This window comes from Myiozetetes cayanensis, unplaced genomic scaffold (genome assembly GCF_022539395.1).
Source record: "Myiozetetes cayanensis isolate MyiCay16 unplaced genomic scaffold, myiCay2020 scf2-11, whole genome shotgun sequence".
Classification (NCBI taxonomy): Eukaryota; Metazoa; Chordata; class Aves; order Passeriformes; family Tyrannidae; genus Myiozetetes; species Myiozetetes cayanensis.
The window spans coordinates 7,878,155-7,903,327 of record NW_026087411.1 but is presented as its reverse complement, the minus strand read 5'-3'; the positions used below and the strand labels follow the sequence as shown (position 1 = coordinate 7,903,327).

Genomic DNA, 25,173 nt, shown 5'->3' with positions numbered 1-25,173 from the left:
CTCAATTATAAATCTACAGAAGTGATTAATCAAGAGAAAAATGTTAAAAGAAACAGTTATAAATAGAAACTGCATATCATTGCTACTGGCTTTTCAACTGCAAGATCTATTGAAAATGAAAGCAAATAGCAGAAGTGGCCTGGTTACAGATCTCTATGTCCAGAAGCTTTTTGTTTTCTCAACTATATTACCTGGTCAAATAAAAGATACTACTTATTTAAAAACTGTTCTTTTATATCCCTAAATTATCAAAGCTACAACAAAGTTAAGAAAATAAATATGTTTTAAAGGCTTTAGCTAAATTTGTCAAATGTTTGAGATACACTGTCATTTGAAAAGGAGAGTTTAAAAATATACTGACAAATAATTGCAATAATTCTGAATGCACATAATCATTTTACTGTGCATCTCACCTGTAAATTGTTGTTCAGAAGCACTTCTGTCAAAACAGTTACTCAGGCTCTTCAAGACTTGCTCCTAAACCAATCTTTGGCATTCTCATAAACTTATTTTAGTGGATCCGAAAAGCAATGAAATTCAAGATACTGCAAATAATTTTTCCTTAAAATACCTGAATTAAATCTGAATTAAGCATGCAGAAGGACCTGATTTTTGTATCTGCAGTGACATCTAGTGCAAGAACTCAAAACCACATTTGAACAGGCTTCTAGAGAAAGGGAAGCTATCTGCATTTATTGTGTGATTTCTGGCTGAGATAAACTATAATAATTAACATTAGCCCTTTTAAAATTTTCTTTATATCTTGTGTTCTGCACAACACTCACAAGCCATCTGAAGGGAGTCCTATTAAGAATAATATGTTAATAAGAGACTCCTGTGACAATGTGAATGTCCTTCCTCACATGCGAACGGGTATCCTTCCATTTTGATAAATGTACATATATTACATAATAGTTGGAGGGCAAACAATTGTTGAGAAAGCAAACATCCCTAGGAACAGAGTTGTTACTCTTATTTATTCTATCACCTTTGCTAAAAGAAAACAAATTCAGCAGCAACATCTGACTTAAATTCTTCCTGCCAGCTCCCTAGCTGTGCAATCCTATGTTAATTTTGCAGTGATTCTTAAACCTCTTTAAAAATTCAAGCAGAAGACATAGCTTGTAGAAAGGAAACAAAAACTGGAAGCATGCAATGAGAGCTGTCTAATACAGATGACAAACAGAAGTTATAAGATACCAAATAAGATTTGTTCAAGTCAAAGTACAGCTGTAATTCTCCCTTTAGAAGTACAAACAGAGCCAACAACAGACATTCTAACCAAAAGGCAACACCAACATGTCTAACAAGCAACAAGTCTACAAAAATGATTTACTGAAATGTGAAAAAACCTCAGAAACAAGTGCTATTCCTGCCAAATATACAAATAAACACATATGCCAAAGCTTCAAATGAACAGTTTAAGTACCGTATAATGCATACATTGTTTTATATATAAATGCACACCATTCCTGTAACTCAATTTTTAACATTTGACCTGTAAATAGAATAATTTAAGAACCTGTGCTCGAAAGGCATGTGCTCAGAAGTCTTTAAAACTCACATGCACTTTTTAAGGGCAGGATTAAATACTGGTGTCTTTCCTAAAAACTTCATTATATGCAATTTTCTAATACTCAATTTACCTAGTGGTAAAACCACAGAATGGTTTGGGTTGGAAAGACCTTAAAGCTCGTCTCGTTCCAACCTCCTTGCCATGGGCAGGGACACCTTCCACTAGAGCAGGTTACTCACAAAAACTACAAATGTCAAGACGTATTTTTTTGTTCGTCACATAATTTCATATAATTTATACATTTCTAAATTTAAAATTAAAAAATACAAAACAAAAACTGGCCATTCATTAGTGATCTGGGACAACTATAAGAGGCATTAGGGTTCTGACGTTCTAAAAATCTTACTATGGAATAGACACAAAACCCACGATATATTCTTGATTACTAAAGACATCGCATGGGGACATGTCACAAGTACCGGTTTTTGGACAAGAATCTCATGCCACGGTTTATGCACTGTTATGATCACTGCTAGTGATGCAAGGAGCATTTTTTAAAGTTCTACAGCTTGTTCTTCAGAAGCCCAAGAGCTCGCACAAATTCTCTTCCCTACAGCCATCAAAAGTGGAAGTAGAGGAGAGAGTTTTAGGTGAAAGCAGAAGGTGTTAATTGAGAGCACTTCTCACCTTGAGGACTGAGCTTGTTAAAATAGAGACATGAAAGAATGAAGAAAACAAATGCTCATCGAAGGGCAACATACCGCGGTAGAACACAATCGAAGTGAGGAGAGGAAAAGGGGACAAGCCAGTCAGGGTTAATAGGTAGTAACAAAAAGGCATAAAACAGGAAAATGGTGATGTATGCCCAGCCTTTCAAGCAGAAGGACCCAGATAATGGTGTTTAAATACCATTCAGCACTGTGGTTTAAAGATTATCTGAAAATGCAAATAAATGTAGACAAATGCAGCATTTTTATAGAACAGGACAAACAGCTCTTGACAGAGTTCACTACGGTATGCAAGCCATCAGGAAAAGAAAATTATTAAAATCAGAATCTATTCACTTCTGCCACCCTAATCAACACCTCATAAAGAGCAACACAATTGCTTTGAGTTTTGGTCTCCTGGTGTTTTTGCTGGGTACAGCCAAGATTCCTAAAGAAAGAAAATTCCCCTGCTTAGGTGAGTATGTCCACCAAAAGAACTCTTTGGTATTAGTCTGTATTTATTCATCATGGCAAGTTAAGGGTATTTCATTCCCCCCAAAAAGAGGCAAGATATAAACAATAGATGTTAATGCTTGAAAATAAACATAAGAGTTTTTTCTTCCCCAGGTAGGAACAACCATTCTTAAGGTATAAAAATGTATTTTTAAGCAGTAGTCAACCAAAGGGCACAAAAAGATCAAATAAACAGTGTTCAATAAGATATTTACACACCGTGGGGTAAAGAGCTGCAGCAGAATTAGTATTATTGATGAAAGTGAGGCTGTGTCACTAAATCCAACAGGACAAAGCCAGTTGAAGCAGTGACTAGTTAAACTATTGATCACAAGAATTAGACACACACACACAAAAAAAGACCCTGTCCTTTAATAGACTCTGAAGACAGATCTCTCTGCATCCTTTGACATCAGTTGAGCACTGACAGACAAAGCTAATGACATGCTTAGAATCAAAAAACAGGATAAGGAAATAAAAGGGAACTCCAAATCTACTTCAAACTAAAAATAAATAGAAAAGAGCATTTAAATACCTTTATTCTAGCTACAAATGACATACATCAAAAAGGTAAAAGCTAAAAGTCAAGCAGATAACAGACCGTTATATCTACACAAACAGAAAATGGGAGAAGAAATTTAAAAGAAAGTTAGGAAGAAAAACCAGCAGAGAATTATATAAAGGAGTGCACTATTTAAAAAGATTAATATAAAGGCTGCTAAAGGTTAGAGAAAGAAATTGAAACATGCACAAAAGATGACAAAAAAAAGGTGACAGTAAAAGAAAAAAGATCTCTAGGGGAACGACAACACATGCAGTCAAATATAGCAGCTACATCAAACGAGGTTTTGTACCAATTAAAGCCTCAAAGCAAGGGAAAAATCGAAAGTTGGATAGGTTACCCTAACATCTTAGAAAGCATCCAAAGAAATTACAGACCCCAGAATTGATCTTTAACAGAACCATACAAAAAGGACTAAATTAAGGAAAAGAGCAAACAGTTTTTTCCCCTCCTCCTCTTCTTTTTGGGCATGTGTACAGAAGAACATGAACCAAAGGCAAAAAAAAAAAATCCATAGAAAGATTCAATGAGCTTGAGATGAAAGCAAAATCCTACAGTTAAGTGCTGAGGCTGCAAGACAACTGAAGCTGGAGAAGCAATGTAAAAGCACTGCTGTTTTGTAAGGTGCAATCCTTGGTTAACATTTGAGGAAATAACCCAAGGCCTGTGGGCTTAAAACCAAACACTATCTCTTTGGGATTTTATGCAGTATTCTACCCAATGCTGAAGCCATTAGTCCACGTATTTATTAACCTGATTAAGCATTAAAATATCCTTGCTTAAAATAAAAGCAAGGATGGGGGACAGATTGTAATATTAGGTTAGTAAGGTTAGAGTGTCATGTTATACTGCAGTGAGGAGGTTAAGGATGAAAACAAACATCACCACTGGAAGCAACACTTGTCACTTCAGGCAGATAACAATGCCAAGAACCTGCCATGCTATGAATCCTTCATATAGAGTCAACACAAATGTAAAACCCTGATGTATACAGTGTTCTAATCTAATAAGGAAAACAGAACAATCTGAGATTCAGGTGTGAGTTGACAGTAATTCAGACTGCAGAGGAACCCAGACAGTCGCCCAGCAAAAGGGTTTCTTCCAAACGCAGGAAGGAAAGGGAGCACACTATCGGTACCACCATCACCAGCCCAAGATATGTCCAATCTGCCAACAGCATATATGGAGGATTAGACAAGATTTTCACAGCTGCTATTGGCCTTCAGCCACTGTGCCGTCCCCAAAATCCAGAACTGACAAAATTTACAGATAGGAAAGATCAACTTACTTAGTCTAAAGATGCACAGAAAACCAAAACTTCAGGTGAACTACCTACAGATAAATGTCAAAGGGTGTAAAATCTGCAATCAGAAATAAGGAAGAATGCTGGGAGGTACATGTCAGCTGTACACATAGCACTGTGATGACTAAACTAAATTTTAAGCTGCCAAATACTTTTCATCAAGAACTTGCATTCACACAGTATTTTTCTGCTCCGTGGATGGTATTTTCCATTTTCTATGAATTATTTTCAAGGCAGCACTTAGATGCTGATGGTCTAAATTAAAACAAGGTTCAATATAACTGGCAAGGCAGAACAAGTTTGAGAAACATCTTCCCTGAAAAACAGTGTGCAACATTTCTTTGTCAAGCATCTTTGCCTGATGAAAGCACTGTATTCAGTAAAAGCCAGGTAACTTTTTCCAACAGTATCTGTTGATCTAGTAGAAAACACTAACACGCCCTGTGAATCTTCCTGTCTTTTACAAGGCTTATGCAAAATCCTTTCAATTATTTTGGATTTAAACACTAACACATTTTCCCATCAGCCTGTGAGAATAATTCAAAACCATGTGAACTTTGATATTTAGAACTTAGTACCAAAAAAGGTGTAATTACAGAGTAGGAAATCCCATTCAGCTACTAGCAAGTGCACCTGCATCTGGCAGGCATATGCCTAACAGATTTGGAGCAAATGGTGTTAGGGACTGAGAAGCAAACAGTTTTTAATTCTCCAAGCCTGCTGCAGGGCAGGAACTGGAAGGCAGCAACTACCTCAGGGTGGTAAATCCAGGGGGAGGCAAGAGAAAGAAGGGTTTAATTATAATACAAACATGAAGTTCTAAGTACCTTAATCAAGAATGACCTGAAAGTTACTGAATTATGGCATGGGCAAAGTTGCAGGTGTGACTGCAGTGAGGTGGACATACAAAGACCATCTCACTTCTCAAAGAGTGCCAAGACAGTCAATTTTTACAAATTAACAATGTGTATGGTCCATGTGCACAAGGGGGGGGCACATCAATAACAAAACAAAAACGCCAGTGAACTTATAGGGAATCCATTACAGGAACACCACTCCTCTCTACAGTTTAAAGTCTGCTTTCCAGTGACTCAGCTGGTGAACTTCCAAAAAACCTTTTCCCACTCAATTTTAAGAACCATTAAACAAGAAGTGAATAAAAATATGGATCCCTTCAGTAAAATGGTGTAAAATAAAACAGTACAAACAAGAAGTCTTTTGCAGATTTTCAGGTTTTGGGGACAAAGAAAGTTATACCAACTGCCTTTAACCCCAAAATGAAACAAGCTGCGTTCATACATTCAAAGATCAGCATATGATGCAATTCATGCAGAAGCTGTGTGAATTAAGCTAAGAAAATCTCAGTACAAGAAAAGCAGAAATTACAGTTTCTGTGTTTAAGTCCTTTACATGCAGCTATTTAACAAATGCTGCATTGCCTTGTTTATATGTATTGTTCAATTAACACTGATTCTGTAATCTCTGTGAGGGGATCAGTGGATTTCCAACATAAAGCTTTAAAAATTTCCCAAACATGACATAATGTTCACTTCCACAATTGACTAAAATTCACAAATTCTCCATGTTACAGTGGGGTCCCCAATCCAGACATGAATGAATGGGGGACTAACAAAGTTTTATGTATGTATAGGATGCTTCAAAATAACAAAATAACACAGAAATAACATAAAATTGGACCCAAAACATCTCTGATGAATATGCAAATGGTGATTCCCAGTTCAGTATCTAGACAGACATTAAACAGTTCATTCTGTCACACCATCTGCTAAGTAGTTACCAACCCTGCTCTGTTCTCTATGCTATTAGTGCTTTATTTTTATTTTTAAGCATGGAGCCATTCAACTTATGTGGAAGTCAGATAGAAGACACAGTGGTGAACTTGAAGAAAAAAATAAAAGAAATCGGAAAGCGATACAAAAAATACCAAGTTTCATGTCAGTAATAAGGAGAACCAAAAAATTCCTTCTAAATTACACTACAAACAAGTTTATGTTCAGCAAGTCATGAAAGCTTAAACTTTAAGGGAAAACACTATGACTAGTTCAAATGCCAAGATGAAAACTTATTTATTTGCCTTACTTTCAGAATATCTTGAGTTTCATTCCACTTGTTTGTCCACTCTTTGGTCAGTTCTTGTACCTATGAAAGAAAACAAATACTGAAAAAAAAATCTCAAGTCCTTAATGCATTCTCGCAGAAGAACTAAGTATTGGTGCAATTCTTTGAGAAGTTTAATACTTCAACATTTAGAAGAACATTGTTGCTCCTGCAATAAGTTGCCAGGCCTACAATACCTCTCCCTCAAAACACAAAATTCTTATTTACAGCATAAAATGTTTCATTCAGGGATGGCCACATCACATAATGGGTTTTCAAAGAAATATAGAATTATTCCATAAAGTGCTTCAGCAGCCCTACGAAAGTTCACTGCCACAGACTGATCCCTTAGGTGTAACAGAACAGGTCCCTTCCTACGGCACAGATAGGCATGTTTGGGCTAAGCCCCCCTCCAGAGGATAGCATGCAGAAAAAGAAGCAGAGACCAGCAGCCTTCAGGAGAGAACCAGAGCAAAGTTTGCTGTAGCTTAGAAACCACACACTTCAGTGACATCAGCACCAGAAGTGAGAAGATGCTTGAACAGGCATTACAGACATTGGAAGCTCTGGGTATAGAATTATAAAATCATTTAGGTTAGAAAAGGTCTTAAGATCATCAAGTCCAACTGTTTAACCTAGCACTGCCAAGCCCACCACTAAACCACATCCCTCCTAAGCGCTACATCTACCCATCTTTCACATACCTCTAGGGCTGGTGACTCAGTGACTTCCCTAGGCAGCCTGTTCCAACGTTTGACAACTGTTTACACAAAGAAGTTTTTCCTATCAATTGTTAGCTGGGAGAAGGTTGACCCTCACCTCCCTACAGCCTCCTTTCAGGGAGCTGCAGAGAGCAGTAAGTTTCCCCCTGAGCCTACTTTTCTCCAGGCTGAGCCTCCACAGCTCCCTCAGCCACTCCTGATCAGACTGGTGCTTCAGACCCTTCACCAGCTTTGTTGCTCTTCTCTGGACTCACTCCACCACCTCAGTGTCCTTCCTGAACTGAGGAGCCCAGAACTGGACACAGGACTCAAGGTGTGGCCTCACCAGTGCAGAGTACAGTGGAAGAATCACTTCCCTAGTCCTGCTGGCCACACTGTTCTCGATACAGTGCAAGATGCCATTGGCCTTCTTGGCCAGCTGGGCACACGCTGGCTCATGTTCAGCCACTGTTGACCAGCACCCCCAGGTCCTTTTCCTCTGGGCCACTTTCCAACGACTCTGGCCCCAGCCTAGAGCACTGCAGGGGGTTGTGGTGACTCAAGGGCAGGAATGCACCCAGCACTTTGTCTTGTTGAACCTCGGACCATTGGCCTTGGCCCTTTGCTCCAACCTGTCCAGATCCCTCTGTAGAGCATTCCTACCCTCCAGCAGATCAACACTCCCACCCAACTCAGTGTAGTCTGCAAACTAAGGGTTCACTCGATCCTCTTGCCCAGGTCATTGATAAAGATACTAAACAGGACTGGGCCCAAAAGTGAGCCCTGGGAAACACCACTGTTTACTGGCTGCCAAATGGATTTAACTCTATTTATTCACCACAACTCCAGCAAACAGTGCACCCATCCAAGCCCTGAGCAGACAGTTCCTCCACAGAATCAAAGGCTTTACTGAAGTCCAGGTAAACAATATCCACAGCCTTTCCCTCATCCACTAGGCAGGTCACCCTGGCATAGAAGGAGATGAGGTTGGTCAAGCAGGACCTCCTTTCTTAAACCCTGATGACTGGGCCTGATTGCCCTGGTTGTTCTGTACATGCTGAGTGATGGTACTCAAGATGACCTGCTCCATGACCTTCCCCAGAACTGAGGTCAGGCCGACAGAATGCTTAAAATTTGTCCTTCCTTTCCTACTCATCCCATTGTCCACCTTGTAAGTTAGCTTTCATATAAACCCACTGTAGAAGAAATAAAATCTTCAATCCAGTTGCTCCAGACATCTTCACATTTGCCACCTGCCTACTTTGCTCAGTGTCTTTGCAGGTCAACTGCAAACTAACCCATGAGAACTACAGAAACTTCACTCATCTCTACCTGTACCTGAAGATTTCAACAAAGACAAGTAAGCACACCTTTCAACACACCATCATCATTCATAGTGCTGCTAATTGGAATGTTGAAACAGAATAAATTTGATAAGATTAAAGAAAAACATGAAGATCTACCATAGGTCTATTCACCGTACCAGAACAATTTGTATTGCTCAGAAACATATCATTTTTAATTTTGTTTAAAAAATGAAACACTTTTAAATTAAACAATTTTAAATCATTCTTGTATAAGGAAGATCAACTCATTAAAGAAAGCCACCATATACTTGTCAGATAATTTAAATATGGTGATAAAGTCTTTAGATCTGTATAAACAAATTAATTATTGCACTCATTCAATTATAAAAAGCCATAACCACTGCAATATCCGCTACGAATTTTCAGTAATTATGTCTATTGTAATTATCATGAATGGTAATCACATAACCTTTTAATGAGGCTGACAAAAGATAATAAAATATGCTCGATATACTCCCCACACAGAGAGGCCAACACTTCTGAGCAAGACAAGCTGTGATTACTGTCAGAGCATGAATAACATACTCTAATTAGCATACAGTCAGCAGTTTATATTCCTCGGCTAATCTTAGATAAAAGCTTTTCATTTGTACTCAAAAATAAAACTAAGGATATAAATAAAACAGGATTCCCAAAGCAAGGCATTCATTCTCTAACTCTAAAGGACCAAGCAGCATCACTGTAAACCTCACCATTTAAACCAGCTAAGAAGCTCCTATTTTTTAAAGGCATCATATCTACATTTGATTGGCATCTTGTTGACAATATTAAGAATTAAATCTTTGTTGCCATGTAGCTGATTAGTTCCGAATATCTCCCTCTTGCCTCTTCCAAAGTCTGCCCAATACTATTTTTTTTTAAACTAGATTGCAGTAGCTTTAAATGAGAGCACCATTATATCTATATTCTTTTATCTAAACTGTCTGGGAATGTTTTTTCCAGCCTCTACACTTGGATGGATTATTGAAACAATTTGGTGTGAAGCACACTTCAAAGTGCACCTAGATCTCAGACCCTCTTTAAAAAAAGGCATCTAATTAGGCACTGAACATATTTATACATACCAGATTTAAATACTAAAATTTTCAAAAAACCCACAACACAAGTTATTAATTACTTGAAAGCATAGAAAAGAGTTGACTATTTTCCCCACGAATCTTTACAAGCTTTTCTACACATTGAGTATTTTGTAACTTGCTACTTATTACTACGACTTAGTGGCTATTCCCTCTCTAGTCTATCTACAAACATACTTGTTTAGTAAGACAAGCTGGCCTGGGAAAAATCTTTTTATGCAATACAACTGGTATATAAATATCAAAGATATACTGTGTTCTTAGATACCTTAGGATAACAAAATTACAAGTTCACACACTTTTTTTTTTTTAATAGCACCAAGACAATGCTGTTTGATGGGACAAAACTTAGATGTGCACAAAAAGAACCCTGAAAATTACCAACACTCCTACATCCAGACTGCCAGCTTTTCCTTTTTTTATTTTCCTGTTGTTTAAAACTGTTTTATAAAACTATAACTCACCCTTGCTTCATTCTGCTGAAGCTTTTCTTCCATACTTAAAGCTGTCGGAGAATCCAAGAGTGCAATCTAAAATTGTAAGAAGTAAACATCGAGTCAAAAAGAAAGAAGAATAACAATTCTGGGGGGAATCAAGTGAAACGCACTGTTCAACTTTTTTTGATTCTTTAGCATAAAATCCTTTAATATACTTCATTTTACCTTGAAATACTGTAAACAGAGCAATCAAAATCTTGTCAAAGCGGATATTTCAAATACAAATTGGTTTGAGAGTACTATTTTCTCTCACTCTGTACACACATGGTCACACACATGCAGACACTGAAACCACACCCGTTTCTAACAGGTAACTCCTGATACATCTTTCTTTATATTTCTGTTAAACATGAAAATTTATTGTGCATGAAAGTTAACCATTTTGCTGTAATATGTATGCATATTGCTTATTTTTAGTAACTATATATTAAGGTAATTGGCCTTAAAAGAGGGAAAACTACTGTACAACACACACATCCAAGCAGTGCTCATTGTTATATGACCTTCTACACTGAATCCAGCACTATATTTTGGTAATCAGTACCTTCAGGTATACAAAAGCATTTGCAATACAGAATTCTGGGAATACAAAGGAAAACCACAAAAATTATACAGAGATTTATATTCTACTGTGCATACATAACACACCACCTGCTGTTTTATCAACCATCACAAATTCAATTAAGTTGAGCAAGTTCTCTGTTGTCTCCCACACAGCCATCTATCACATCCTACCACTGAACCAGATTTATTTTGCGATATCCACTGTTTTACAGCTTGAAACTAGGTCAAAGCATTAGATCTTCAAAGGGGTCCATGTTACATCTACTTTGCTTACTCTGAATCAAAGCATAATTTGAAAATAAATTAACTTTCCTCTCCTAAAAATATGGGAGAAATGTAAGTATAATCAGGTAATTGAGCTCCATCAAGAATTTTCTAATTGTTTATAACAAAGCAGAGCTCTCTGCTTCATTCATCTACAATACCTATTTCTGCTTCCAACTGTGGTCTCATCCCCTTTTTCAGCAAATGTTTTATAGCACAAAATCCAGCTGAGGTATTACTCTTTATTAAAAAAATCCATGCTGAACTGACATTTCACATTGTACAACCCTCTAAAATAGAATTAGATAATTCTAGAGATAAAAATGAATTTCAAACTGAATATTTCAACTGAAATACTTCCAAACTGTATTTGCTCAAGTATGGTATCTAGCAGTCCTGAGTGACATTATGCAGAAGAGACAACTGGTCTGAGCCAACTGCAAATTCCTTATTGTTAAGCTTGGTTTTACCATCCTGGGAATGCAGGAGAAACTAAACCTAACTGAGCCTGTGCAGCAAATGTTTATAGCAGCTCCTACTGACAGAGCAAAAAAAGATAATCATGCAAAAGGGAAGCACAGAATGATTTTTGTTTTCTTACACTATTTTTACCTATTTAGCATGTTATGTGCCTTCTAATGGACTCTGCAGCCAAACACAAATAAAACTTACTGTTCAAACCCATCCATACTCTTACGTTTTTATATTTATGCATCTTAAATACATAAAACTTTCTAAAATACTTAAAACTTCCTATTTATTTTAAGATACTACATAAAGTACCTCTTCAGTTCATCAAGTTAGACCCAGGAAACATGTCCCAGCTCAGTCTCCTTATGCTGTGGTGACCACCTGTTCCACAGCACACCGCCATCAAGCTCTGATTATACCAAGAGAAACCTAAAAGCTTTGGGATGACAATTCTTCCCCCCTTATTTAAGAGAGGTAATCTGCTGGCCATATGGAAACTGATTCAATCAGGAAAATAATATTCATTCATAGCCTCGTGGAGCTTGTTTACTCAAATCAATATAATGAAAGATAATTATCCCATTACATTCTAGAAATAGATATTATAACTCAAGGAAAATTACACATAAATTCCAAGTAAAGCTAACCTGATTCCCCTGAGCAAGCAGGGCTTTTAATCGGGCTATTTCAGCTCTCAGCTCACGGATCAGTTTGACGTTGGGATCCTCATTAATAGTAGGCTTGTTGATGATGTTTTTGGCTCTATTTGCATAGCGAAGTGTACTTAAAGTTTCACCATAATTGACATCAGCAGGTGAAATAGCTGAGGAGATGAAATCACAAACAGTTTATCCAGCACCATATGTTTCACTTACTAAAGTTAGTTTATATTTTAAAAGTCAGATAAACTTAATGTGGATGAAGAGACAGGAATAGACGATTAACCAGTATGGCTACAATCTGTTCCAACTCTGCACCCAACTCCACTGCTTTCATGTCACTGTAACTCTGCATAAGTAAACACTGTATGAGATTAGTGTGTTAGAATAATGTTGTCAGAAAAATGTTGACTATTTTAAAAGTACCAACATAATCATTGAATGGAAAAGACATTTCAGGTAAAACACAGTGGGTTCAATCCTTTTAAAGGGAAATTAAACAGAAAATTAAACAGAAATTAAACACAAATTAGACATGAAAACCAAAACAAGAGCTTCTATAATTTACAAACCTAGCTGTTCTTCTGAGCTGCAGGCATCTGGCAGCACACAGAACTGTTAACTATCTGATGCATCAAGAGAAACCAATACTATTTTTACAAGCAACCTAACCAGGAAAAACAACGGACTTTAAATGAAAGTGCAAATGCTATCCTTCCCTTAATTTTCCTAACAATATATAGGGTATTCCCAATTAAAAAAATAATGACTGCACCCAAATAGATGAGCAAAAACACAGAAGTGAACACCATCCAGAAACAATGAGGGACCAGGAATCTTAATGATCTAACTGAACAAGAGACCCAGAGAATCAGGCAATGAAAACACCTGAAAAAAATAATCAAGTAACTAAAATATTCTGTCCTTTCTCATTCTCTCAACAGTAATAAATATTCTTTTTGTCACAGAGACTCCCTGAATTATGGGAGATGCACCTTGGCAACAGACTACACTTCGTCTAGCTCACACTATCACTTCCCTGCTTTATCTACTGCCTCCTCTCCACTACTCAATTATTCTCTTTCTGGAAGGATGTTACAATACATTTTAGAAATATGACAAATCAGAATCGGATGTATTTTTATAACAGCCTTTTCTACAGTTTGAAATGATCTTCCTGCATGTTTTTGTGCTTAGTTACAGAAAAGGCAGGCCAAACTTATCCAGACAGCTTGTCAGGTTCTGTTAGGCAATTCAGCCACGTTACCAGCAGAGTTACTGCTGGAGAAAAGATCAACCATCAGGGCTCTGCCTCGAAGAGGCATCACTAATAGATGGGGAAGTAGCTAAAAAAGAAGCTGGGCACTGTAATCATTAGTACAGGCACTGAAAGCTCACTGTGTTTCTAAAACTTCTCTTCCCAATCCCTCTGTCAGAAATAAAATAAACAAAAAAAAAGTTACTCAAGCATGTCACTGCAAAAAAAGCATCAAGAAGAAAGTTGCCAGCACAGCATTACTTAAACAGCCAGAAAGGCGAAGCTGAGTTTGGTCTAGACCTTTTGTTGGCACTACTATGATTAGCCTGAGGAAAAGAAGTGTCACGGATTCCAAAAACATCCCCAAAGTCATGCAACAAGGAACTGCTATCCAGAGAATTTGACTGTAACAAAGTGACTGAAGAGCCAGAATTTGATACGATGCATTTCATTCCCTCATTTCTGCTCTCCTACCATTCCCCAAAAGAGGACTGCATCAGTTAAGACCATGTTTCACTTGAGCAGGAAAGAGTGAGAGAGGTTTCAGAGATGCTCTTCTCTTCACACCCAGGGGCACCAGGACAAGCTTGGGAACCTAGTGAGGTAAAAGTCCAACTGCAAGCTGCTGCACCTAGGTCAGGGCAATCCCAGACATGAGTACAGACTGGGAGAAGAACTCACTGGGAGAAGCCCTGTGGAGAAGGACTTGTGGATTTCTTTTTGGTGGATGAAAAGCTGTGCTTGCAGCCCAGAAAGCCAACTGCATCCTGGGCTGCATCAAAGGCAGTGAGGACAGCAGGTCTATGGAGGTGATTCTCTCCCTCTACTTTGCCCTTGTGAGACCACATATGCAGTGCTGCACTCGGATCTGGGGCCCTCAGCACAAGAAGATGTTGATCTGTTGGACTGAGTGCAGATGAGGGCCATGGAGGTGATCAGAAGGATGGAGCACCTCTGCTATGGAGACAGGCTGAGAGAGTCAGGGCTGTTCAGCCTGGAGAAGAGGAGGCTCCAGACAGACTCCACTGCAACCTTTCAGTACTTAAAGAGGGCTTATAAAAAAGGGGGAGAGCAACTTCTTATACAAGCAGATAGTGATAGGACAAGGGGGAACAGTTTTACACCAAAAGAGATTGCCCAGAGAAGCTGTGGATGCCCCATCATGGAAGTGTTCAAGGCCAGGTTGGATGGGGCTCTGAGCAGCCTGGTCTAGTGGAAGGTGTCTCTGCCCATGGCCAGAGGGGTGGAACTAGACTATCTTTAAAATCTATTCCAACACAAACCACTCTGTGATTCCACAATCTCCAACATCCAAAATCCTCTCCTCCCCTTAAACATTCTCCTGACTACACTTGGGAGTTTTTGGGAATGGAATTCCCATTTCAATTTGTTGACAAACCTGCAATACACATGCCATAGGTAGGGTTTTAAACCAAGTGATCCTTACAGAGTGTCCTACAGGTAAAAAGGAAACCCTAAGAGAAGTTTGCAAGATGACTGATCACAAACAACTAAATTTAGATAAAAAGTTAAAACATTGTGTGCATTCAGTGGGGTAAATAAAAATGACAGTCCTCCCCACAGGATGTCAAAAGAGAACAGGTTCTTTCTGCTACTAATGCAACAAAAACCAACACAGTTTGGAACAGCAAACTGATTCACAAATTAGTACTGACTGGATGCACAAAGCCTTACTTACACTCTCTAAAGAGTGTAAGTAATGACAAGAGCATTACTAGAAAGCTCAGAAAGAAAGAAACCATTAATATGTGTAAACAATGTTCTGCCTTAACAAAACATCTGGAATCTAAATATTTACAGCCACTCCTATTAAGCACAAACTGTTTAGAATGCAAAAAATGTAATTTAAAAACACTTACTGGCAATCATTATAGTTTTAGAGTTTCCTCCTAGGCTATCTTTTAACAGCCAAGTCAACACAGAGTCCCTGTAAGGCACAAATACTTGTTTCTTCTTTGAAAGTGGATTTGTTGCATCCTGAGATAAATCAGCTGTGATGTGGAGGTAGGAAAAAAAAAAAAAAAACAATTATGTATTTTCATTCATTTTCAAAACCAGTATGTGTTAGGCCAGTATTTGTGTAAGTAAATAAACAGAAAGGTATTTAATGACTAAAAGAAACCTCAAGACAGACAAGCACAAAAACTGGAGACTCACCTAAGGCAGAAATTACGTTTCCCAGAGTAACTAGAGATTTGTTAATATTCCCTCCTTCCTTTAATCTAACCCCTGTGGCACCAGTGGCATCTGCTCTCTCACTTCCAGCGAGATCTACCAAATGAATCTTGCTAACAGTTTCACAAGGCATTTCAGAATCAAATTTAGCCTACAGAAAGAAAAAAAACCAACCACAAACAAACAAAGAAAAATATGTTAAGCTATGAAATGCTGCAATTTTACTAAATCTAATTAAGTGGCCTTTTTCATGACACAACTGAATTTAACTTGTTTACAATAGCAGAGCTTCGGAAGACGGGTGTATTAGAGGTGCCAGAGAAAGGCATTTGATAATAAATTGCTGCATAACTCCCAAATTATTTCTTTAAATTGTAATGTTTGCAACTTTCTAGCCACTTACAGACAAGCAGTGACACTGAGTTGGAATTTACATGATGCACAGTGAACATGTGCTGCGTTCATTTAATTAAGCTTACAGCATTTATATTCATATTTAGCTTTCAACAAGTTATAGCATGAACAGACATTTATACTCCATTTCTTCTCCAACTCCAAGTTCAAGTGACAATTGCAATGTTATGTTTTTAACTGAGGTTTCCTCCCAATTTTTTTGTCTCATTTCAGAAAAATCAACTCAGATTGCCCTGTTTCAAACCTACTTCTATTTTCACAGTACAACAATAAAACAAAACCTTTTGCTGCCTGCCTCTCATCCTCTTCTGAAAACTTTGCACTGTCTAAAAAGCACACCCAAAAACAATGACGAAGAGCAGGAGTCATCAGCAAAGGAGTTTACTACATATAAAACAAAAGGATCACTATGCTCTGAGGAAATGTGTCAAATCTCTCCAGGGAGTTTCGTTCTGTTACCTGAGTGAAGTTGATTGTGAAAATGGCATGAGACCTGCTACTGACATCATTCATTCCAGTGGCAGCCGTTGTCCTATTTATATTTCCTGCTTCCATAAGTTCCTCTACATCAGTATAATTTTGCACTAAATGTTTAGACAAGTCTAAAGAAAAGCAGAATGTTACAGTATGCTCATACATGCACGTGATTTTACTTTACAAGAAGATTCAAATTACCCTCACTACTGCAAAGTATTGCTGCAATTAGTGTTTATTGTCACACCAGTTTGTCGCTTAAGGAAAGGAATGAGGTCTCATGTGAACAGTGGACAACTCACACATTTACAGTAAATAAGAAAAAAATATGCAATCTTACTAAATTATTTAGTGCAGTAACATGAGCATAATCCCACAAAAGACATGAACCTTCCCTGGTAGAGAGCATATTAAGACAATTAGATCCTAATAGGTTCCTAAACCTTTAATATTTATAAATTATAGTCAACCAAGTATTAAAACCAATTGAACTCCCAACACTATTTTGTAATGTTATACATTTATAGATAAAAAACTACACAATAATCTTAGAATTGGGAAAGCAAGTTAAGATGCAAAATGAAAGGCTATTCCTTTAATGCTTTTTACCAAAGCAAAGCGCTGTATTGATCATCCTTTATATTTTAAAAGATAAAATGCCCTATGCAATTAGACATTACACTTCAGAATATATGAAGGCAATAAAATATCCAGTGTAGAACACTGAAAGTGTTTTTACCCTCAACATATGGCCCTTCTTTTGGATGTTCTCGTATTCGTAAATTATTGGTTTTTGATGACTTCCTTCTGAGAAGATCTCTCACACGTTCATTATAAATTTCCAGATAACTGAAAGAGAAAGAATAAAAAGCCACTGACTGATTCAAGAGTCTTTAAAAAAAGGAAACTCATGTGAACACTGTGTTTGAAGGCAAGATGCTTAGAGAAAGAAAATAGATCCAAAGTTGGCTTAAGATAGAAATGACTACAACTTCTTGTATCATATGGAAAAAAGCCAAAAAAGCAAGAAGCAAGTGGAAAGGAAGCAGACATCAGCAAGATCAAGATCTCCCAATGTCAGCCTGAAATAAAGGGTAAAAATAAGGAAGACGCTGTCCAGGAGCAAAGGCATTTTCACTGTCATTTAAATGAAGCAAAATGCTCAGCTCTTTGGTTGAAGTTACAAGTGCTGTGCATTTGGACTGCGACTGCCAACAAAAATCAATTATAGGACTGAGGCCAAGCGTAGAAAGTTATTTTTGAAGAACACACACTTTTCTCAGAGATAAAATGAAACAGGGTGGTTGTAACTGAAATAAGTTTGATAACTTGGGAACTGTTACCACGCCAAGACCTACCTGACTTCTGTTCGAAAGGATGCCTCATTCCGCTTTGTTTTTTCACTTATTTGGCTGAATAATCCTTCACAAATTCGAGGTATCAAACCTGCATCACCCTGCAACAACAACCATTCTTATTTCCAAGGTCATTTATGCATGCACAATCTATTTTGGAAAAGTAAAACCCCAGGTGACTAGTCTCAGCATCCAGAAAAAGGAGGAAAATCAAAACTTTTCAGCAAATACTCTCTTGCCCTTTATTTAATTGCAGTTAGCTTGCCACTTTGACACTTGTGTGTGTGGAATGTATACACTAGCTCCATTTCTCTGCTACTGGGACGTGTTTTGTCCCTCTCACCCAAGTTTGAATAATCCAAAACCAGCTTAAGGCAGAAACTGCCTCCTCATAGCAATACATGAACTGCCTTATCTCACTAGTATCTTATCTAACTGTTTGCTTCTCTGTGGACTTGGCAACAACTGCAGAGAATGGGATAAGAGCCATATACATGAGCCATTCTCATTCAACACCCCCATCCCCAGCTCACAGTCCTTTCTGTCTTGAAAGATGCAGCAGATCCTCTGGATAAATCAGCACGCAACAACAAAATTTAACCTACATTCACTGTATCCCACAATGCTGCCAAATTAAATTTGATATTTAACTTCTGAATGTTTGACTCTGCAGTTAAAGAGGGGGTTTTTATCCATTAAGTGCTCGGTCCGTTTAATAAAGCAACCTGAAAAAACCTATTTCTTCTCACAGCTCCCTACAGACTGTGGTTTACTAGCAGGGTGCAACTATCCATAACAGGGTCCTTGCCACTTCAACTAACACAGCAGCAGCAGGATGTCAGCTTCTGGGTTAAGCTGGCACTTGAGAATCCAGCCTCCTCCCAGTGAGGCTGCTGCTCCCCCACTGATGTCAAACACATCTCAGACTGCAGGGCAGCAGCTACCACTGAGATACCCAGAGACTCTGCATGGAGCTCTCCTCTTCCCATTGCTCCAGGGAGAGTCCTTTCCAGGCAAACAGTAAGCCACAAGGCTTCTCCCCAGCAGCAGAGAGGAGCAGAAGAGGGCCATGCAGCTCTGGTCTCATCTGACAAGGAGTCACATGCTCCCAGCTGCCCCATTCCCACCAAGTCTGATGACTTAGATGACCAAACTACCTGCTGAGCACACCTCCTCCCCATCGCTTCAGGAAGGCAGCAGCTAATGCTCCTTCAGAGCCACGGCTCCCAGGAATAAAGGGAGAGGACATATACATACAGATGAGCTTTGGGCTCAGAGCTCCAGGCTCAGAAGCAGCTTACAAAACAGCCTGTCAGCTACAATTTGCCTGCAGTCTAAAAATGCGTTAGAGATTTGATGCGATGGACTAATCCTAATTCTATTCACTGCTGAGGCAAGAAATGCTCTTGTGCCTCAAGTCAGGGGTCTTGTAATTAAGCAGGAGGCAAATCAGGACAAACCAGACCAAACATCCAATGTGAACACAGCCCAGGCACTCCAGGCACCTAAGAATTTGCCTGGTGGGATTGTACAGGTAACTGGCAGCAGGACAACACGAAGCCAGTGGGCTTCCCTGCACCAGACTCTGGCAGGGTGAGTGTTCCATGAGCAAACATTTCTCTTCTACTTGGACCCCTACATAAAATCCAAGCCTTTTTGCCAAAGCTTACTCCAGTCTGCTCCCACACTAGTCCCTCTGTCCTCATCCTCTGTCCCACCAATCATCTTCCACGTGCCTGCACCAGACTCTGGCAGGGTGAGTGTTCCATGAGCAAAGATTTCTCTTCTACTTGGACCCCTACATAAAATCCAAGCCTTTTTGCCAAAGCTTACTCCAGTCTGCTCCCACACTAGTCCCTCTGTCCTCATCCTCTGTCCCACCAATCATCTTCCAGGTGCCATCTCTGAGCTCCTCTTCCTCTTTCCTTTGCCCAGATATAATTCCCAATTATCACTGAGTCACTTTTTTTTTTAATCATACTCTACATCTCCATTTTGCCCTTTCCCCAACTTATTCCCCCTTCAATCAGAGCCTCGCTGTCCTTCTCAAACCAGGCTTCATTCTTTGAAATAATAATCTATTCTCTCCTCCTCTCATACCTAGCTGTTCAGATGACAGTACCTTGGGTTAAAATAAAAAACCAACTCCTAGATAAAGGGAGAAACTTGAAGAATAAGTAGGCTTTTCTTCTGAGACAGTTGCCTTTGGCAACAGAAGAGCAGCCTTTCCCAATATGTATCAATTATCAGTCTCTAATTCCAGGTAAAGTTTCAGGGGTCGGTGTTGGAAAATTCCCACTTACGTTTTATTTTAATTTTTTTTAAACACAGGAAGAGGAAAAAGACTTTTCTTTCATCTCATGCTTGGAAACACCTGAATAGTTTTAATTAAAGCTTAAGGAAAAATACATGAAAGACCTATCACAAAGTTTTAGGCAAATCATTAGTGTCTGACATAGTTTAACAACTGCAAAGAAAGGCTTAAAATATGAAGAACTAGCTCTAATTGAGTAACTTCAACCATAGCAATACAGTGATGAGGAAGGAAGAACACACAGTTCCCAGAATATTATATCAGTAAAATGTACATCTTAAAGAATGTACACTCTTCATTAGAATCTATATTTAAACATTTTCTCCATTTTCACCTCCTACATCTCCAGGGTAGGATCAACTACATCTTTACTTTTTTTCTTTCTGAGCTACAGAGTTTCCAGACATGGAAACCAGAAGAACCAAAATAGGTAGTTCACTCCAGAGATGAATTTTCTCACTAAAAGCCTGTTCTCCTTCTGTGCTACCTAACCAGAAAACTCGTATTGCAATTTAAATGTACTGGTTTTTACCCGTGTACCTTGACCACAGGGAATAAACTATTCCCTTCCTTTCTGCAGCAGCCTTTCATGTCTTGGGAGACTTTTATTCCCTCTTAGTCTTCCCTGCATACACAAGTCTGACTTCCCTGACAGATCATATTTTACAGATCTCTGTTTATTTCAGTATCTCTGCTCAAGAGTTACTCTATCTGGTCTACATATTTCTCGAATGGATTATTGCACACAGAATTGCAGAAGCCTTGCAGCACCAAGAACAGCAGATATGGAAAGCAAAATGAGAATAGAATCCAGACTTTTTAAAGAGTCCAGAGTTTTTAAAGAGAAGCAGGGAAGAAAGAATATTTATTTCCAATTCAAGTTTTCTTATAGCACTGTAGTCTCTCTGACAGGACCATCAATTTTCAAGCATTTAACTTGCCAGCTGAGTATATTTTATATGCGCTCTGTACAAAGCCAGATTAAAGTATTTATGTATCATGGCAAGAAGATTAGACCTTTATTATTGAATAATGTCAAACAAACTTCAGCACCTATTCATTTGCAAAATGTCTTGATGATTACAGTCATTACATACAGTGAGGTAGTCTCATAAAAATGTCACTTTTATAAATTTCTGGAATAGAAATCCACATCTAGGTCATAACATCTTTTCTGGTTACAAAAGTCTATTCTGCTTATGATATTGAAGTTAAATATAAAGCTACTTATTTTGTGGCAACTGAAAGAAAAAGATTTACAGCTAATTTACTCTCCTAAGCTAGAGGAGGTGCAAAGTGCCCAATCTTACATTTCAGAAGAGTGATCTATCTAAGGAAGGACAAGTGGCAATATTCCCCTTTTCATTTCCACGGGGGGAAGATACAATATATTTCTTTTCCCAAGGACTGAAGAATGAAGCCTGCAGAGGCTGCCTGGCAAACAGGCTTCATCAGTCAGCCTTTTTAAACTGCTCCACTCCCAACAGTTCAGTGGGTTCTCTCTCTCCTTGGACAGTCATGGAGGCATTTGCAAGAAGCTACTCCCATCCTTTACTCACAAACTGTCAAATACTCCTCCTATCACACCTTCCTCTTCCAGGGTCTTCACTGCAGCACTCAACATGGTTTAATCCTTAAAATTAAATTTACTATATCACCTCATAAGGGTGTGCTGAACTACTCTTATCCCGTTTCTGCTCCTCGCCTGAAAGCCTTCTCTAAACAGGGGTCAAGGATTTATTTTAGTCTTCTGTCTCTTCAAAAGAGCACCTCTTCAGAAAGAGATGGTCCTTCATGTTCTCAAAAATCAGGTGTTTTTTTTTTTTGGTCTTGAGTTGGGCATAGAAAATCAGCAGAAACATTTGAAATTTTTGGGTTTGTTACTGAACAAAAATTATTGGGTTTTGTCCAAAATAATGAGCATTACTTGAATAGACTTCTTCCAACTGTAAATATCTTCCTATAAAAGGAAGAGCTTCTAAAGACTCTGATTACTACTAGAGGGTGATACATGGGGGTCAGTAGCACACAGACAGCAGTATTGATAATTCCTTATAAACATGCTCCTGCAATAGCATAATTTTAATTCATGATTACAAAATAAAAAAATAGACCTGCTCAGTTGATGTGGGGCAAGTAGTGGACATTGTCTACCTGGAATTCCCCAAGACTTTTGACATGGTTTCCCACAGCCTGCTCCTAAAGGAATTGATGCATTATGATCTAGACAAGGAGTCTGTGGTGGGTGGGAACTGGCTGACAGGCTGCACTCAGAGGTTGGTGAGAAACAGCTCCTTCTCTAACTGGTAACCTATCTCGAGTGGGGTCCTCCAGGGACCAGTTATGGGCCTAACATATTTTAAATAACCTGTATGATAGGTTCAAGTGTATCCTGACAAAGTTGGACAATGACACCAAACTGAATAGGGAAGTTGACACTTCAGAAGGGAAACCCACCCTGCAGGAAGACCTGGATGGGCTGGAATAGTGGGCTAACAAGAATCTTATGAAGTTCAACAAAGATAAATGTAAGGTCTTGCATCTGGGAAAACATAATCCAGGATCTACTGGTTGGGGAACAGCTCTGTGGAGAGGGACCTGGGGGGTACTGTGGACCCCAAGTACAACATGAGTGAATAGTGTGGCAAAGAAAGCAAAGAAACCCATGCTGGGTTGCATCAACAAGGGCAGAGATAAAGAAGTCATTATCCCATTCTACTCACACTTGTCAGGCCACAACTGAATACTGTGTTCAGCTTTGGTCTCTGCCATACAAAAAAGATGAGGACAGGCTGCAGATGGTCCAGAGAAGGGCCACAAGGATGACCAAAGGACTGGGATGCTGCCATGTGAGGAAAGGCTGAGAGAGCTGGTTTGTTCAGCCTTGAGAAGAAAAGGCTCAAGGAAGACCTTATACCTGTGTTCCAGTATTCAAAGCATGGCTACAAAGATGGAAACTTCCTATTTACAAGGAGTCACATGCAAAAGACCAGTGGTAATGGATACAAGTTACTCTTGGGGAGAATATGATTGGACATGAGAACAATCAGCAATTGGAATAATCACAGAATATGCTGAGTTGGAAAGGACCCACAAGGATCATAATCCCCCCAAGAGGAGCGGTGGATTCCCCAACAATAGACATTTGTAAGATTTGGCTGGACAGGATAATAGGCCATCTTGTGTCAACTGTGCCTTTGCCATGAAAGGTTGGACCAGATGATCCTTGAGGGCCCTTCCAACATGGTTTTCTAAGATTCTAGGAAAATACAACATACCGCATTTCCCATCATGGTGTAGGACTTCCCAGATCCAGTCTGTCCATATGCAAAAACACAGGCGTTATAACCTTCAAAAGCAGATTTAAGCACATCTGTACCAAGATTTTTGAAAACCTAAAAACAAATGAAGTTTTTAAAGTCAACAAAAGCTTGGGGGGGAAAAAAAAATTGTCATCAGTCCAGCATGACAAATCTTTAACAATACCACAATACAATGGCAAACTACAGTGATATTTGCTATAGGAGAGGAAATTAATACTTCAAAGAAAATATTAAGTCTTACTCCCAGATCTAGTTTACAGCACTGCAGTGGTTTATTTTTCACTTCCTTTTCTGTCAGAGATGTACCTGGTATCCCAAAGAATGAAAAAATGCTTTAGGTATAGCTCTAATTTCTTTCAGCAAGCTCAGCTACTTCATTCACTTTCCCTTATTAATAAGGGAAAGTAAGTTAATACCTACTCACATTTTGTATCTTTGCCAACTCTCCATGTTCTGCAATTATGCAGTCCCTTCTCAAAAGGAAACATTTCAGTGATCCTGCCAGTTTCTTGCTTTGTCTTTTTGGAGGGCTTTGGTTGGTTGGTTTTGGTTTTTTGCTCTAATCAACTATAAGAACATGGCCTTCCTTGTATTTCCTCCCTCACTGGCTTTTACATACCAATACTTTTTAGGGTGGCAAACATGGGAACTTGTTTTCTCTTTCATCAGCTCATCCCTTCTCTTTTGCCCTCAACATGTAAAAACTAGTAACAATCCCTCTTCCACATCCCAAAATATGGGACTCTGTTCTCACCTAATAGATTCAGTTCTCACCAAGTGCAGTCACCACCTTCCTCTGAAATATCCCCAATCCTGGCTGCAATATCCCTAAAAAATATTTACCTTTCATTATCATTACCCCTTCTTTCAAATCATACCCCTCCCTGGTCCACTGAGCAAGGAGCAACATTTGGTGCAGCATTTCTCTCAATTAAAATATAAATCTGTGTCTCCCCATCTTGACATGACTTTCAAGAATCTTGTAGATGCCTCACATAGTTTGGCTGCTCATCTGCACTATGTGTGGTTTAAATTAGCCAAGGAGAACAAGCCATTATTAACAGTGAATGGCACACACACAGTATAATCATGCTGCCTCTCCCTGGAAAGAGTGCTGGATAATTTCCTTAATCACTAATCCTCAGTTGCAAACATGCCTTTGGAATACTTCACTTGACCTTCCCTTGAGCCAAGGAGCTAAAATGTTGTAACCAGTTACACTTCTCAAAGAGAAAGAGTATAAAGCTCAGCCAAAGCTCCTTTATTCTTTCCCCTCTTTTCCACTATATCCAAATTGTTGCCATTTGGACCAAGTCTTTGTGCACTACTGTTTTGACTGAATTTTCCCTTTCAAAAATCTGTGTATACCTTGCAAAGGGATTTGAGGTAGTACACAGGATAGTTACAGTCAGTACTGTCTGAACACAAAGGCTTAACAAGAAAAGACACTGTCAGGATGGGACACTGGTTTGTCACAAAAGGGCCGTGAACCTCAAAATTCTATCTGTTTCTCTGTCAGGA

General features: G+C 38.7%; 2 protein-coding genes across 4 annotated transcripts in view; one reads left to right on the top strand and one right to left on the bottom strand.

Moving 5' to 3' along the window:
* Nucleotides 1–25,173, top strand: part of MACROD2 (mono-ADP ribosylhydrolase 2) — a 1,470,694-nt gene that overhangs the window by 972,664 nt on the left and 472,857 nt on the right. The window lies entirely within an intron of this gene.
* The window catches only part of KIF16B (kinesin family member 16B), a 132,283-nt gene that overhangs the window by 87,733 nt on the left and 19,377 nt on the right, over nt 1–25,173 (bottom strand). For all 3 annotated transcript variants that reach the window (XM_050314957.1, XM_050314958.1, XM_050314959.1), the window contains exons 4-12: nt 23,608–23,724; nt 18,019–18,116; nt 17,400–17,509; nt 16,646–16,788; nt 15,755–15,923; nt 15,457–15,588; nt 12,307–12,482; nt 10,328–10,393; nt 6,702–6,761 (exon numbers count right to left, since the gene is read on the bottom strand). In XM_050314957.1, coding sequence (XP_050170914.1) covers nt 6,702–6,761; nt 10,328–10,393; nt 12,307–12,482; nt 15,457–15,588; nt 15,755–15,923; nt 16,646–16,788; nt 17,400–17,509; nt 18,019–18,116; nt 23,608–23,724 — 1,071 coding nt within the window. The remainder of the gene's footprint in view (nt 1–6,701; nt 6,762–10,327; nt 10,394–12,306; nt 12,483–15,456; nt 15,589–15,754; nt 15,924–16,645; nt 16,789–17,399; nt 17,510–18,018; nt 18,117–23,607; nt 23,725–25,173) is intronic.